Source organism: Eutrema salsugineum, unplaced genomic scaffold (genome assembly GCF_000478725.1).
Source record: "Eutrema salsugineum unplaced genomic scaffold, Eutsalg1_0 scaffold_3, whole genome shotgun sequence".
In the NCBI taxonomy this organism is placed as follows: domain Eukaryota; kingdom Viridiplantae; phylum Streptophyta; class Magnoliopsida; order Brassicales; family Brassicaceae; genus Eutrema; species Eutrema salsugineum.
The window spans coordinates 2,025,324-2,041,348 of NW_006256756.1; the positions used below are offsets into that span (position 1 = coordinate 2,025,324).

The following is a 16,025-nucleotide window of genomic DNA, read 5'->3' on the forward strand; positions in this document are numbered from 1 at the left end:
AGACTTCATCCGTAGACTAAACAACGAAGTCTACTTTGATAAGCTAAGTAGCTTAAAAATCAAAAGTTCTGATTCCGCAATAAATATCGAATGAAATGAAATGAAATTCACTGGATAGTTCAATCACTTACTAACAAGCATTTCTAATCAAAAAAAATTGAAAAAATACTTTATAAATTTGCCTAAAACGCGTTTTAAAAAAAAACTGCAATAAGTAGACTTCTACAGCAGACTTCAAACGTAGACTGGAGGAAGTCTAATTTTTCATAGTGAAGTCTACTAAAAAACAGATTATTTTTGCAATTGACCAATCTGTTGACTTTTCCTTCAGTAGACTTCAGAAGTAGACTTCCGGCCAAAAAGGTTACTTTAGCATTTGACCGATGCATTGACTAACAAAGTAGACTTCTATTGTAGACTTCATGTACGAGTAGACTTCTCTGACAGTCTACTTTTGAAGTCTACTTTTTCAATAGAAGTCTACGAAAAAATAGGTTATTTTTGCAATTGAATTTTTTGAGTAGACTTCACTGTGAAGTCTACTCAATAATAGATTCCTTCTAAGTTTGACCAAAAAATATAGGTAGACTTCCCAAAGAAGTCTACAGGTTTTAGACTTCTTTGGGAAGTCTACTGAAGTTTTTCGGAATTTTTTGAATTTTTTATTTTTTAAAAAACTGTAGTCAAACACTAAAATGACCTATACGTTTTTGGTCAAACTACAAAAGTAACTTAAACGTAGACTTCTTATGCAGACGTAAACAGTAGACTTCATAAGAAAGTCTATATTAAAAAGTCAAAATATGGTCAACTACAAAAATAACCTCTTTTCTTTCGTAGACTTCTTATGCTTTCAAACGAAGTCTACTAAGTTTTTTTTTGTTTTCAAAAGATATCGAGTAGACTTCTCTTGTAGTTTAATGAAGTCTACTTTTAAGAAGTCAATTGCAAAAATAACCTTATGTTGACTAACTTTCGCGATACAGATATAGATATTACCAAAATTGAAGTATATCATTACCTATATCGGTTTTGAGTTTGTTTTTAGGTCTCTCATGCACCCAAAACTCTGAATTTGACCCAAAAAAAAAATAACCCATGTCTTGATTAAGCTGAAATCACCAAAAATGCATAATCTTTGACATTGTAACTCAGCCCAGAAATTTTAGAGAAGAAATTAGGAAATAATATAGAAGGTTATGAGTGTATGAGCTCTCATATTAACTTATTACAGCTTTAAAATTGGTTGAGAAGCATTTATTCTATTTTTGGGGTTGTTCATGGTGGTTGAAGGTATTGAAGAAGATGACATTATTGTAATAAAAAAGGTTTTAGGAGGTTCAAGGACACTTTAGCCAATATTTAAAAAAATCGAAATAATGGGTTTATAATGGTATTTTTATCTTGAGTGAGAAGGATAAAATTGTAAAAAAATGACAAAAGTTGGAAAGAGAAAAAAAAAAGATTAGTTTGGTATTTGACTTTGAAATTCAGGTTAAATCTGAAACTCTCCCACAATAAAAAATAGTATCTTACATATGTAACAAAATCTATTTAACGAATACATTATTATTATTTTTTAAATAACTCTATTCCAGTGGTGTTTTGTTTCTTGGAATTGCAGAAACGAATAATCAAGAATTTCAGAAGTAGTCATGAAATTATTACTGCAGTAACTCTCTTTTTCATCCTCAGTGCTGCAAGTGCTACTATTGATGTAAGTTGTGGAACTTGAGTTTAATGGAGTCGGGCTCGAAGAAGCTGGTGGTGTGGTCAAGACCGAAGCAAAGTCGGAGTAAAAAGGTTCCAATAACGAAGGTATTAAATCTTGGACTGTCTTCATTGGCATGAGGTCTTGGAACTCCTCGAATTGATCCATGATAGGGAAGCAAGACTGTAATTCTTGATTACAAATCATGTTGTTATAACCGGTTTGGTATTGGTTTAGTTCGTTTTGGTTTACCGTCTTATTTCCGTGTGTGTTGGGGTGGTTTTGGTTTTGATGATGTTGAGAGGTAGAAAAGAGAGAGGACGCGAGTTTGATTATCTCAGGGTTAACTAGAGCATCTCCCATCATGAGCCTCGACATGTTCATATGCTGATGATGATGATGCGAAGAGTTGTGGAGAGATGAGCTGAGAATGGAGGAGATATCGAGAAGATCAAGACGTGGAGTGTGTGTTACGGGATCGATTCCCATCTTTAGAAGTCTTTTTCTGATGTGAGTGTTCCAGTAATTCTTGATCTCGTTGTCTGTTCTTCCTGGCAAACGAGCGGCAATCGCAGACCACCTATACATAGTTCATCAAGAAAGCAAACAAAGTCAGTATAAATCTGATGCATCATAGGTTTAAGATAAGTATGTATTACTATTTTTGATAAGTTGTTTGGCTTTATAGATTTTTACAATCAACGGATTACTACTTTATACACGTACAATATCAATATCTCATTAGTTTTGTTAGAAATTTGAAAAATCAAACTCACTTGTTTCCCATGATGCTGTGAAGTTGAATAATAGTTTCTTCTTCTTCGAAAGAGAATCTTCCTCGCTTAATATCTGGTCGGAGATAATTTGTCCACCGGAGGCGACAACTCTTACCACATCTTTGTAACCCTACAATTAAGATACAAAATCAAAACTTTAATTACATATAGAAACAACCAATGAATAAAGGGAATTTATATATATGATTAAAATGCAATACTTATAATGTGTATACGAACCAGCATTCTTGGGAAGAGTTCTCCAATTTCCATAACCATGTTTATTGATATAATCAACGAGCTTTTGATCTTCTTCAGGAGTCCATGGTCCTTTCTTGAGCCCATTCTTCTTCTCGCAACATGGTGATCTTCCCATCGTTTTGATTCTCAATTATAATGGAGTCAATTTATGATGGATTAATAAAAAAAAACAGAGACTAGAGAGAGAGAGAGAGACGTAGGGTCCTAAAAGAGGAGTACGATGTATATTTATAGGAAAGAGATAAGACTCTTATCATAAGAGGAAAGCTGGAAAGGTGAAGTCAAAATGATTCGGTGCCGTCCTCTGTTCGTCGATTGGGCTACGTGTCCTTTATAATCCTAAAAAAAATATATATATATTTGGGTTTATATGATTTTTGAAAAAAAATACAGAAAGGTTCTTATAACTTCAGACTAATTTCTACAACTTATACAGTGAATAATGAAGAAAAAAGCTAAAACTCTGACAAAGATGGCCACTAAATTACTATATTCGGTTTGTGCTTGTATGTATTCTTTCACTCTCGTAGATCAGTTGTAAGTTATAACTGTGCATGTGAATCGAATGGACCACTAGGTCGAAAACTTTTAATTTGGGTAACCAACATTAATTTGCTTAAGCTAAAGAAGTTAAATACTGTAATAATGTAATATACATTCTTATTGATTTTAATAAGAGAAATGTCGTCTTCTCCATATTTTATGAAGAGTTATGATCCAACTAATACCCGAATTTCGAGTGGATATGTTTCAAATGAATTTATAAATACTTTCATAATTTTGTGTTTGTTTTAGAGGTACTTTGATAATTTATAGAGTCTATTTTACTTATATAAAAAAGTCTACTATACAAAAAGAGTTATATACGATAAATTGTGTTTTAGACTTGTTAATAAAGACTAGACAATCGTACGTACGATATGAAACACGTGATTTCTTTGCGGAGGTTTATAGTGAAATGCCGTGTATAAGCTAATATTTAAAACTGTATGATAAAAACTAAGCAATTGATTAATATAGGATAAATAAAATGCAATCTCAATCTAAATGGACAAGGACGTCGTCGAGGAGTATCGCTCTCCATAGCTTTCGGGTGTTTTCACATTAGCTGTCGCCAAAATCATGATGCCACGTACACAATCCCTCTCTCTCTCTCCTCACAATTTCATCTATTTCCTTTTTTTCTCCTTTGGACTTTTTTTTCCACTTTAACAAAATATTTATCGAACCTTGTAATTTTTTTGGTTATATACGTTAATAATAAATGCATAATATAAGTCATTATGGAGGCAGATATTGAAAAATAAGGTCAAATTATGACCGAGTTTTAAGGAGTTAGCTGCACATTTTTAATTTTTGAATAAATCCTACTTATTGTAGTGTAGTGGACGTTTGTTTTACCGAGTCTTTATGAAGTAGTTTTAGTTCATTTTGCAGAAGCTATTTAAAAGCTTTGTTTGTAATCGTTTTTGTAAGATAATTCAATCGAATTATTCAATTCCTCTGTTTCTATTTCTTACAAGTGGTATCAGAGCAGTTCATTAAATTGAGTGAGGATGAGTGAAAAAGACACCTTGATCATACCAAACTTCAATGGAGATTATGAGCATTGGGCTATGCTCATGGAGAATCTCCTCAGGTCTAAGGTTTGGTGGGATCTCATCGAGACCGGGATTCCAGTCCAAGAAAGGAGAACTGTTCTATCTGGAGCACAAAGAACAGAGCTATTGGAGAAGATAGCGGAGAAGACCGTAACCGATCATAAGGTCAAGAACTATCTCTTTGCCTCAATCGACAAGACTATCCTGAAGACAATAGCCAAGAAGGATACGGCTAAAGATATCTGGGAGTCTATGAAGACGAAGTATTAGGGCAACAAGAGGGTACAAAGCGCGCAACTGCAAAGACTGAGGAGGAATTTTGAAGTGTTGGAGATGAAGGATGGAGACACCATCGCTGAGTACTTCTCAAAGGTGATGCTGGTGGCTAATGACATGAGAAATCTGGGTGAAGACATGCCTGATGCCAAGATTGTTGAGAAGATACTCAGAACTCTGGTTGAAAAATTTACTTATGTTGTCTGCGCAATAGAAGAGTCAAATGACATCAAAGATCTGTCAGTTGATGAACTCCAAAGTTCACTGTTGGTGCATGAGCAGAAGCTGACTAAACACGATGGAGATGAGCATGCACTTAAGGTGGAAAGTAAAGGAAGAGGAGGTTACAGTAACTCTCGAGGCAGAGGAGGTCAGCGTGGAGGAAGAGGACAAGGAAGGGGATTCAATAAGGAGAATATTGAGTGCTATAAGTGCCACAAGTTAGGGCACTTAAGAACGAGTGTCCTAGCTGGGAGAAGACAGCCAACTTTGCTGAGCTTGATGAGGAGAAAGAGGTGTTACTTATGGCACAAATAGAGGAAGTAAAGACTGAAGGAGATACGGTGTGGTATCTAGACTCAGGATGCAGTAACCACATGTGTGGGATACAAGAGTGGTTCACTGAGTTAGATGACAAGTTCAGGCGACAGGTGAAGTTGGGAGATGACCGACGAATGCAAGTAGAAGGAAGGGGAAGCCTGCGTCTCAAGATCAATGGAATAGTAAAGGTGATCACCTCTGTCTATTTTGTGCCGGGTTTGAAGAACAATCTTCTGAGTGTGGGGCAACTGCAACAAAGGGGCTTAAAGATCATCATTGAAAATGATGAATGTGAGGTCTGGCATAAGCAGCAAAAGAGGCTGATCATGCGCTCAACAATGTCTGCAAACAGAATGTTTGTGATCTTAGCAAAGGTGAAGAAGGCTGATGAGGAAGTAAACAATATAGAAGGTCCAGTGGCAGATGCAGATGAGATTTGGCACAGAAGATTTGGTCACCTAAATCGTAAGAGTCTAGCGAAGCTTGCGGAAAAGGAGATGGTAAAAGATTTACCAATGGTCAGCAGAGGAAGAAGAAGCCGAAACACAAGCAGAAGAGCAGGGAAATCAGGGAGAAGAAGAGGTTGCGGAAGCTGAGAGAACACAACATTTACCTGAGACAGCTGCTGTGAATAGAAGCAGCTCGGGAAGGATTATTCAAAGACCATCGTGGATGAAAAATTTTCAATGCGATACAGGAAATGGAAGAGCACTGATCATACAAGATGAGGATGATGATATGATGATGATGGTGCTGTTCACTGCAGAAGATGACCCTGAAAGATTTGAAGATGCAGTGATTCACGAGAATTGGAGGAAGGCGATGGAGTCTGAGATGAGGTCCATAGAGGAGAACAACACTTGGGAGCTGGTGGATTTGCCTGCAGATGCGAAGGTAATAGGAGTTAAATGGGTCTACAAAACAAAGTTTAATGAAAGAGGAGAAGTAGACAAGTTCAAGGCAAGGCTGGTTGCGAAGGGATTTCATCAGACACATGGAATCGATTTCCATCCATGAAGTGTTTGCACCAGTCGCTCGTTGGGATACAATCAGGCTACTGCTCGCTTTGGCTGCACAAAGGGGATGGAGCGTGCTGCAACTAGATGTTAAAAGTGCCTTTCTACATGGAGAGTTGAATGAAGATGTGTATGTAGAGCAGCCAAAGGGTTTCGAGTCCAAGAAAGAAGAAGGGAAGATTTACAAGTTGAAAAAGGCTTTGTATGGTCTTAGGCAAGCCCCAAGGGCCTGGTATAGCAAGATCGAAGGATATTTTGTGAGAGAAGGCTTCACAAAATGTTACTGCGAGCACACCTTGTTTGTTAAAAGACAAGGAGGAGATGTTCTTATTGTAAGCCTGTATGTAGATGATCTTATCTACACAAGCAGCTCGGCATTGATGCTTGAGGAGTTCAAGACATCAATGAAGAAGGAATTTGCCATGACAGATCTTGGCAAAATGAAGTTCTTTCTCGGTGTTGAAGTGATTCAAGATGAGCAAGGAATTTTCATCTGTCAAAGGAAGTATGCACTGGAAACTTTGAAAAAGTTTGGAATGGAAACCTGCAATCCAGTTAAGAACCCGACGGTTCCAGGAAATAAGCTGACAAAAGAAGGAGATGGAGGAGCTGTGGATCCAACTGCATTAAAACAGCTGGTGGGGAGCTTGAGGTATTTAACCGCCACTAGACCTGATTTGATATACTCGGTTAACCTGGTGAGCAGATACATGGAGAATCCAAGAGAGCAACATTTGGTGGCTGCAAAAAGGATCATAAGGTATGTGCAAGGAACTGTCAGGTATGGCATTCAATACAGACGTGGAGGAGAAGAAGAACTGGTTGGCTATGTCGATAGTGACTATGCAGATGATGAAGATGACAGGAAAAGTACATCTGGGTACACATTTATGTTTGGAGGAGGGGCAATTTCTTGGTCATCAAAGAAACAGCCTATTGTCACTTTATCTACGACTGAAGCAGAGTTTGTAGCTGCTGCTAATGGTGCGTGCCAAGCAGTATGGTTAAGGAATGTTCTGGAAGAAGTTGGATTTGCTCAAGAGGATGGTACTGTTATGTTTTGTGACAACAGCTCTTCAATAAAGCTATCTAAAAACCCAGTTCTTCATGGAAGAAGTAAACATATACATGTAAGGTTTCACTTCCTACGTGAACTTTTGAGTGAAGGTGTGATCAAGATGGAGTTCTGTTCGACTAAAGATCAGTTATCTGATGTGATGACAAAGCCGGTGACATTTGAAGTCTTCGAGAAGCAGAGAAGAAGTATGGGAATGTTGGTGAAAGAAGTATAAACTGGAAACAGAGTGTTTCCAGTTTAGGGGAGGAATTGAAGAATAAGGTCAAATTATGACCGAGTCTTCAGGAGTTAGCTGCACGTTTTTAATTTTTGAATAAGTCCTATTTGTTGTAGTGTAGTGGACGTTTGTTTTACCGAGTCTTTAGGAAGTAGTTTTAGCTCATTTTGCAGAAGCTATTTAAAAGCTCTGTTTGTAATCGTTTTTGTAAGACAATTCAATCGAATTATTCAGTTCCTCTGTTTCTATTTCTTATAGATATACTGTCATACTGAGAGCAAATTTAATAAAGGGCAAAATACTTTGGTAGTTTCTGAAATTTAATAAAGGGCATAATATATTACTATTCTTGACCCAAAAATTTTTGAGAGTTATTATTAGATATATTTAAGAAATCAACACATGCTCACACAGTAAAGTTTATTAATTGAACTAGGTTAATGTTAAAAAGCAAATTCGTCTAAATTTGATTTTTTTGAAAATATTTTTTTTGAAAGGAAATTATTTTAATCATAAATTACTAATTTCTGCAGTTACAATATCTATCAATAAAAAAATCTAACCCCCAAACATATTCGTGAGTTTGATATATTCAAGGTATTAAATACACACACACCATATTTAGCTGTTCCTCTCTGTCTCTCACTATACATCAATCTCTCTCCTGAAAAAAAATGAAGACCAATCTTTTGGACCTATTAGCTTTCTCAACGTGAATTTTGAATACATGATTGTGTATTGTTGTGATGCTTCCCAATCTCAATCAATATTTTGTTTTTGAGTTATCTTCTTATCTACTATAAGGTGGATAGTTAGTTGCGATAAAACATATACTTCCTCCGTTTTATAAATCCCTCCGTTTTATAAAAAGTGTCATTCTGACATTTTTCACATATATTAAGAAAATTATTAAAAGTACAATTTTATCTCTTATTAATACATTAAATAAATTGTTTTTATCTAATAAATACATTAAATTAATAGGGTTAAAACTAGAATATTGTTTAAAATTTTGCATTGAAAATATAAAACGACACTCTTTGTGAAACAAAAATAAAACCTTAAAACGACACTTTTTGTGAAACGGAGGGAGTATAAATCATTGTTTCTCGATTAAAAATATTAACAAAATTTAAATTAAAAGAAAAATGCAAATTATGGCTTTGCAGTGATTGATTGAGCATTTATGTGAATGATAATGAAGAAATGAACAAATCCTTAGCCGAGACCGAAGTTGTTGAGTCGGCTTCGGCTTTAAAAAGAAGTTCAGTTGTAGGGTTAGTGGCATTTTAGTTATTTTTTACAAAATTATCTAATCTTTCTATTGAGCAACTCTAATTTTTGAAAGTTCATGACTTTTTTACAGTTCTCACAGAAATGTTAGGTACACTTTTGCATGGTTCGATATCATATTGATTATGTTCTTTTTACGAACCATTGGTTCTGCAAAACTGCGGTTTAACTTTCAAGTGACTTATAAATAACCAATTAAAAAAGAGACAAAATATAATTGATAAAATTTTAGATTTAAAAAGAATCAGCATCAAAGCTGTAAATATTTTTTTAAATAACTAATTGAATTCTTAAGTACCTTAACCTCTAGAACAAATTAATATACATGATGAATGGATTGGAGGATATGGTCTTGTGCATAATTTCAGGCAAAGAACAACTTTCAAATATTACAAAGTTGCCAACAATCAAAAGCATCCAAGAAATAAAAACATATGGGCAAACAATAGCTAATTTATCGACCAAATGATCAAATAATCAGTAAGAACGATAAATTGATTTTGATTAATTTATTATAACTGAGACTAATTAATAATCATCGAATCAATGTCAAATTCATGTCATTACACCATTTAAGTATATTAAATATATGTCTCGTTGCTTACGATTCAAGAATATGTCGGGCTAACGACAATCACAAAGTACGAAATTATGTGAATGAACAAGTATTAAAGGAAAATAAGATTAGATTACTTAACATAATAAAAATACTGAGAATAGATTAGAAGATAGCTAGTGATGCTATATTAGGGTAGCAACCTGTCAAAATATTAGGGGCTTTGCTTGCGCAAGAATTTGCCACACAGAGTAGCCTACGTGTTACTACGCATAGTTGACCAAATCCTATCTGTTAATAATGCATGTCCAGCCTTTTATAATTAATTAAATAAATACAAACAAATAATTACGAACATGTGTATGCCGTGAATATTGGAGGACCTGTACGTACGTATATCAGTAGAATGTTTGGTTAATTATGAAATAAAGTATGTCGATTAGTTGAAGAAGTCCAAATTAGATAGTCTGTTTGTTTCCAGATTAGATCGTCTAAAAGTGTGCTGTTCTCACACATTTGAAATCGAATAAAAAAATTACATGCGCAAGTTCATCTATTAATTTATCATCAAGTTAATATGGTTTATATATATATATATATGTGTGTATTTTGTAGTCAGTTTCAGTACTTTTCACTCTCTACGTATATCAAATTTCTTTTGTCAGTATTACGTAATACGCATTACATTTTTTCTGTTAAAGAATAATATGCAATACATATGCAGATTTGTCAATTATTGATCGTCGTTTTAATTGATTGTTTTCAAAAAGAAAAAGAAGTAATTTGTTTTAAAAAAACGAAGTTATAATTAACTCGTAGCAATACTCGTTCGTAAGTAATTTGTAAGTAAACCACATGGACAAAAGAGTTAGGCGATAATAGTATAGCCACATACATTATATTATATATATGCAATACTTACCTAACTTTTCTTAGTACAAATTATGATTGAATAGTATATTAAATCGAATCACGTAGAGATTATTATCGCATTATTCCATATATTTGTTACGTCACACATACGTGAATGTTTATTTTAACATTAATATATGCTTTAACAAAAAGAACATTAATTTATGTATTTAAAACAATAATATGCGACACGAAATCGGAATGGTAGTGGAGTTGATGTGCCAATTAATTTAATGTATTAGCGTCGTATCTATTGTGAATTTGTGATCTATATAATATACATTTGAACTATTTGGTTATAACTTATAAACATAGTGGTCTAATCTTAGGGGTTCGTTTGATAACAAAGGTCATGCTAATAATATTAAAATAACCATTCTAAAACTTAGTGGAAAGACAAAGATATTCAATCCATCGAGATAACGCAACATTAAATCGTAAACACGATGATAGATTGCATTTCAAATTTGTTTTTATTCTATCTCTAAATCGTAAACAGTTCTTTCCTCAAATAGACCTGAAAACAATATCCTACCTAGACTATACAAAAATGATCGAGGATATTCTAGATTTAAATATGATAAACTTCTCACACGTATATGAAAACAAAGGGATGATATGCGTACATGAAGACCGAAGAAATTGACACAACGAATGTAGGAGAAGAGAGTAATATTGTATACTCCTTGTTTAAGTTAAGTGATTAATAATCATTTCTTGACACAGAGTAAATACAAATTTGATTTGGTTATGATGTATAAGGTAAAAAATATAGAATGGAGAGTTGTTGCAATATGTGTTATGTGGACATGGCTGCATGCCTACATCTTCTTAGAGGGTCTTGCGAGATAGGGATCGGTTGAACCATTTCTATTTCCTTATTTACCATTAACTTATATTATCTCATAATATAAACTAAATATATATTTCATCTATGCTATTAAAATGAAACACTTTTTTTGTGTTTAAACAAAAATTTTTTCAAGATTATTTTGTTTTTAGATAATTGTTATTTCTATTGCCAAATAAATAAATTTAGTATAATATTAATAAAATAATATATTTTAATTTATATTTCAATATAAATGTTAAAATTAAATTTTAATTTAAATTTGTTATAATTTTTTTTAAATATAAATTATATTATTTATTAAAAATCATAAAATAAGTTATAATTATATTTCTATAAAAATAATAAACCAAATATTAGTTTATTTTAATTTAAATATTTAAATTTAAATAATATTTTCAATGACAAAGATAAAAATGATATATTATTAAATATTTATTAAATAAATTTAAAATATTTAAAATATTCAAACTTAATAAATATTTTAAAATATATAAATAATATGAACGATTTCTTTTCAGATTAATATAAATGAATATATTATAATAATATTTTTATAATTGTGGTATTTTTCAGATTAATATAAACACATAAATTAGAATAATGTTTTTTTAATCGTAGTTATATATAATATTAAAAATAGATTAATAAACATAAATTATATATAAACACAAAATTTTTTTATCACTTATTAAGAAAAATATCTAAAAAATTAAAACAAAAACCATATTACAAAATTTAATAAATTAACAATAATTCATGTGCAGACACACAAAGTAAAATCTAATCTTCTATTTATATCTTCTACTTTACGTTGTGACCAAAATAGCATAGCCATGTATTAGTTACTATACATTTTAATTGAATACGCTAACAAAAAAAAAAGAAAAAAGAAGATATTATATAGCTACACAGTTGATAATGCCCGCCTACGTAATTCATTTAGATGTTAGAAATGTCCACTATAGGAAACAATTATTGTAAATTACATATAATCAGAATTTCGTAACCCAAATTTTGTTTCTATAGTTTGCTTTTTTTTTTTTACAATACAAAACCAGAATTTAAATGATATTAAAGGACACAAGAATTCCAATGAGAATGCATGAATACAAAGGATTATATATATATATATATATATATATATATATATATATATATATATATATATGCTTATTATTATTGTTTTTTTCCGATAAATTGCAATGTCCATGTTTTACAATCACGATAACAATACATCAAACCAAGTTGATATATTTTAGTAGTTTAGAACAAAAAGAGTAAGCCATAAATCAAAGAGTTGGCGAAGTAGAAGAGATCATTTCAAGAATCTGATGATGTAAACTTCCGTTGCTAACTACAACACCACCCGCCGGAAAAATGAGCCTCCTTTCTGATTGATCTTCCTCCAAACTTATTTCATCTCCTTCCCAGTCTGTTACCTGAAGACATAGAGAGAGACGATTATCTCAAGAAACTTAGACACCGAAAAGTATCAATCTCAAACAGAGATCATAATCATCAGAATGAAAAACTAAAGGTTATTTTTTCTCAGACTATATTAGATTCCTGAGCTCAAAAAGAGTCGTTTTTTAAGACAATAAATATGATTTCACTAACCTTTCCTCCGGCTTCATGAACACATATGATCCCAACGGCATGATCCCAAGACTATATGTTTAAGAGAGATACTCTGATGAAACAAGAAAGAAGAAATAGATTTTGCTGTGCATGGATCCGGATCAAACAATTGAGAATACCTTTATCGTTCTCTGAGTTCTAGCTCGGAGAAGGAAAACCGATGCTCTACCAGAAGCTACCATCAAATACTTGCACAAACTGTATACAGAGATAAGAAAGTTGATCTAAGTAGAAATTTTATAATTAGCATATAATATTGGAAAGTGATACTTTTAACTCTAAAGAGGTGTGCTTTATAATGGGCAACGAATGAGTTGATAAAAAAAAAACTCTTTTATTGGCAGTTTTGAAGATCAATACTATGTTTTAGTATAGTGACTGGGTACCTTCCACAACATGTAGGCAAAAGAAGAATCTCATTACGATGTAAGTCATCCGAATCTATTTTTGCGTTGAAGAAACCAGAGAGTGGAAGTGATTCCCAGGTTTGGCTCTCTTGAATACAAAACCGAGCCTTGTTCACTAAACCGCAGGCATCAACAAAACGCCTTGTCCAATCACCTGATACTTGTAAACTCTTGGTCCATGTTCCACAGCCAATATGCGAGAGCATTAAGGTCCCGGTGGATCCATCTGAATCGTCTCCTGGCCAGTTTGGACATCCCATGACCCCCAGCACAATTTCATTATCTACAACAAGGGCCAATCCTACCTGAGATTTATGTGTATGCATGAATTTATGATGAATCAGAGAATAGTAGAGCCAAGCAAGGAGGTTCTTATGGATGTATCAGTCCCAAACGCTAATCTCAGTAGCTCTCACAATAACCCATTTTGAAACAATGAAAAGGAAATGAGGATGGCTGGCTTAAAAGACATACCACATATAAAGCATCATCTCCTTTAAGGAACCCCCTTGTGCCATCTATTGGATCCAAAACCTGCAGTCATCAAAGGATAGTGAGCTGTAAAGCATCATGTCATCTAGTCACGAAAGGTATGTGCATCATTTTCCATTTTTAGTTCCAATTCTTGTGATTCCAAGGGACACAAAAAATCGGTAGCAGATAGAAGAAGACATGTGTAATGTACTGCAAAAAGCAGGAAATTTTAAGACAAAACCTTGGTTTCATTCTAAAAATGTAACATACCCAATAAGTAGCTGGTTTGTTGCAAAACGTATAAGCATCTTTTCCACCTCTGTCAATTGCTTCTAGTACATCAGCATCAGACAGTTGATTGTCTCCAATGCTCGCCTTTGCGATGACTTCACTTACCACAGAACTTACGAGGTTATTTTCACGCAAGAAAAGAGAGTCCTCTTCAGCCACCAAAGGTATCGAAGGAAACAGTTTCGAAAGCTCTACAAAATCAGAAAAGAAACAACTTTGTCAATGGGTTTGGAAGATTATTCAGTCTTGGAATCTAGACAGCATCAATCACGTAAACCCTTGGATTCTACAATCAAGAAAAGCCTAAACTAGTGGACTCAGTTTTTTATTTCTTACCCAAGCTGACTAAAGCTTGCACTCCGAAATCTGCAATTGTTACTGGACTTTGATCATTCTTCTCGAGAATCTTCTCTTTAGAAGAAAAAATCGACCTCTTGACCTATATAAAAAAAACCCACCATGATTTAGTAGACGCCGATCTGGATTGAGAAACACAACATTTCACCACATCGCCATTTAGTAGATTAACTTACATCGACACAGAGTCCACAAGCTCTATCAACAGCATCAATGGCGGCTTCGAGCTCTTTATGATACTTAGCTTGATGCTTCGGAAAAGGAAGATTAGCCCTGAAAGACCCAAGAGGCGAAAATTATTAAGAATCTGAGACGTGTTACAGAGAGAGCGGAAGAAGTAGAAGAGGATGGAGAAATCGATTTTGAGGTGGAAGAAGAGACCTTACGATAAAGTATCGTCTGCGGAGAGGTGTAGTTGAAGGATTGAGCACCGGTAAGAATCTAACGGCGGAGAGTCGAGCCCCGGTGTCGAGAGCGTGCATCGCGACGGGTATTACCGGCGGACTGTTAACCGGTAAAACTAAACCGGTTTTTCCTTAATAAATGAGCGTTCCAGCTACGTTATCAAAACTAGTGAAGTGGATAAATAGAAGAAGATGGACTCTAAATTTATTTTGTTTGCCTCTGATGAATACTCCTCATAATAGTCTGAGTTTTATTTTTTGTTTTATAATATTTGATTTCCTGTATATAATTAATATGCTTATCTATAATTAATGCATGTTTTCATTCTCTATTGATGGAAAAGAGAAAGTAATACTCCCTCTGTTTCATTATAGTTGATTTTTTAGATTTTTTTTCTTGTTTCATAATATTTGATTTCCTACATCTAATTAATTGACTGAATAATATTAATACATGTTGCTTTACTCCATTAAAGCACAGTTAAAAAAGAAAAAGTAATAATAAAATAATGAAATCAGTTGTAAAAGTAACTTAATTAACAAAAATAAATATTAAATAATTGAGCATTTATAGTTTTCTTAATTTGTGTGTAAATATTCAGAAAATCAACTATAATGAAACAGAGGGAGTATTTATAAAAATAATAAATTAATTGTAAAAGTAAACTAATCAAAGAAATAAAACAGAAAATAATTAAGTATTTATTGTTTCTTAATCCATGTGCAATATTCAAAAAATCAACTATATGAAACAGAAGAGTTACATAGATACGTAACCATAAATACAAAAAACTCTTAACATATTAGATAGTTACATAATAACATGCAAACAACGAACAAAAAAAAACGAACATAGAAATGAAGAATTTGGTGCATGACTTGAAACGATGAATTAAACTTTTTGCCTATGTTTTATATAAGTAGGAAAACAGTTAATTAAGTGGCAGGCAAGCTTGCAACTTTAGCGCATACACGAAAATCCTTAGTCATTACTCCCCCTGTTTTATTATAGTTGATTTTCTGAATATTTACACTATGATTAAGAAAGCTATAAATGCTCAATTATTTAATGTTTATTTTTTTAGTTAAATTACTTTTATAATTGATTTCATTATTTTTATTATTACTTTTTCTTTTCTAACTGTGTGTTAATGGAGTAAAATAACATACATTAATATTATTCATTCAATTTAAAGAAGAGACATGCATTAATTAGATGTAGAAAATCAAATATTATGAAACAAAAAAAAACCTAAAAAATCAACTATAATAAAACAGAAGGAGTATATATTATAGAGTTCTTTTTATAAAGTATTCATATTAGCAGAAAAAAACAAAAACTAAAATTAATAACTTAATTAATT

The 16,025-nt window shown here is 32.9% G+C and overlaps 2 protein-coding genes across 2 annotated transcripts; both read right to left on the reverse strand.

Moving 5' to 3' along the window:
• Nucleotides 1–1,501: 1,501 nt before the first annotated feature.
• On the reverse strand, nt 1,502–2,926 carry LOC18014422 (transcription factor MYB74). The gene is made up of 3 exons (XM_006396570.2): nt 2,728–2,926; nt 2,488–2,617; nt 1,502–2,291 (listed from the first exon to the last, which is right to left on the reverse strand). Exons 1-3 carry the CDS (start codon nt 2,861–2,863, stop codon nt 1,580–1,582), a joined length of 978 nt encoding a protein of 325 aa, XP_006396633.1. The 5' UTR covers nt 2,864–2,926; the 3' UTR covers nt 1,502–1,579.
• A 9,337-nt stretch (nt 2,927–12,263) lies between these two features.
• Nucleotides 12,264–14,844, reverse strand: LOC18014262 (putative PAP-specific phosphatase, mitochondrial). Its single transcript, XM_006396571.2, has 9 exons — nt 14,639–14,844; nt 14,434–14,530; nt 14,237–14,339; nt 13,880–14,091; nt 13,610–13,669; nt 13,115–13,440; nt 12,848–12,926; nt 12,708–12,758; nt 12,264–12,529 (listed from the first exon to the last, which is right to left on the reverse strand). Exons 1-9 carry the CDS (start codon nt 14,737–14,739, stop codon nt 12,380–12,382), a joined length of 1,179 nt encoding a protein of 392 aa, XP_006396634.1. The 5' UTR covers nt 14,740–14,844; the 3' UTR covers nt 12,264–12,379.
• Between the last annotated feature and the right edge of the window lie 1,181 nt (nt 14,845–16,025).

Excerpts from the sequence above, each read along its gene's own strand:
- LOC18014422 (XM_006396570.2), bottom strand. The coding sequence starts at position 2,863 with ATGGGAAGATCACCATGTTGCGAGAAGAAGAATGGGCTCAAGAAAGGA. Across the intron at positions 2,618-2,727 it reads AACTCTTCCCAAGAATGCTG|GGTTACAAAGATGTGGTAAG; the intron begins GTTCGTATACAC and ends TCTTAATTGTAG. Across the intron at positions 2,292-2,487 it reads CACAGCATCATGGGAAACAA|GTGGTCTGCGATTGCCGCTC; the intron begins GTGAGTTTGATT and ends AACTATGTATAG.
- LOC18014262 (XM_006396571.2), bottom strand. The coding sequence starts at position 14,739 with ATGCACGCTCTCGACACCGGGGCTCGACTCTCCGCCGTTAGATTCTTA. Across the intron at positions 13,670-13,879 it reads ACAAACCAGCTACTTATTGG|GTTTTGGATCCAATAGATGG; the intron begins GTATGTTACATT and ends TGATGACTGCAG. Across the intron at positions 12,759-12,847 it reads GAACTCAGAGAACGATAAAG|TCTTGGGATCATGCCGTTGG; the intron begins GTATTCTCAATT and ends TTAAACATATAG.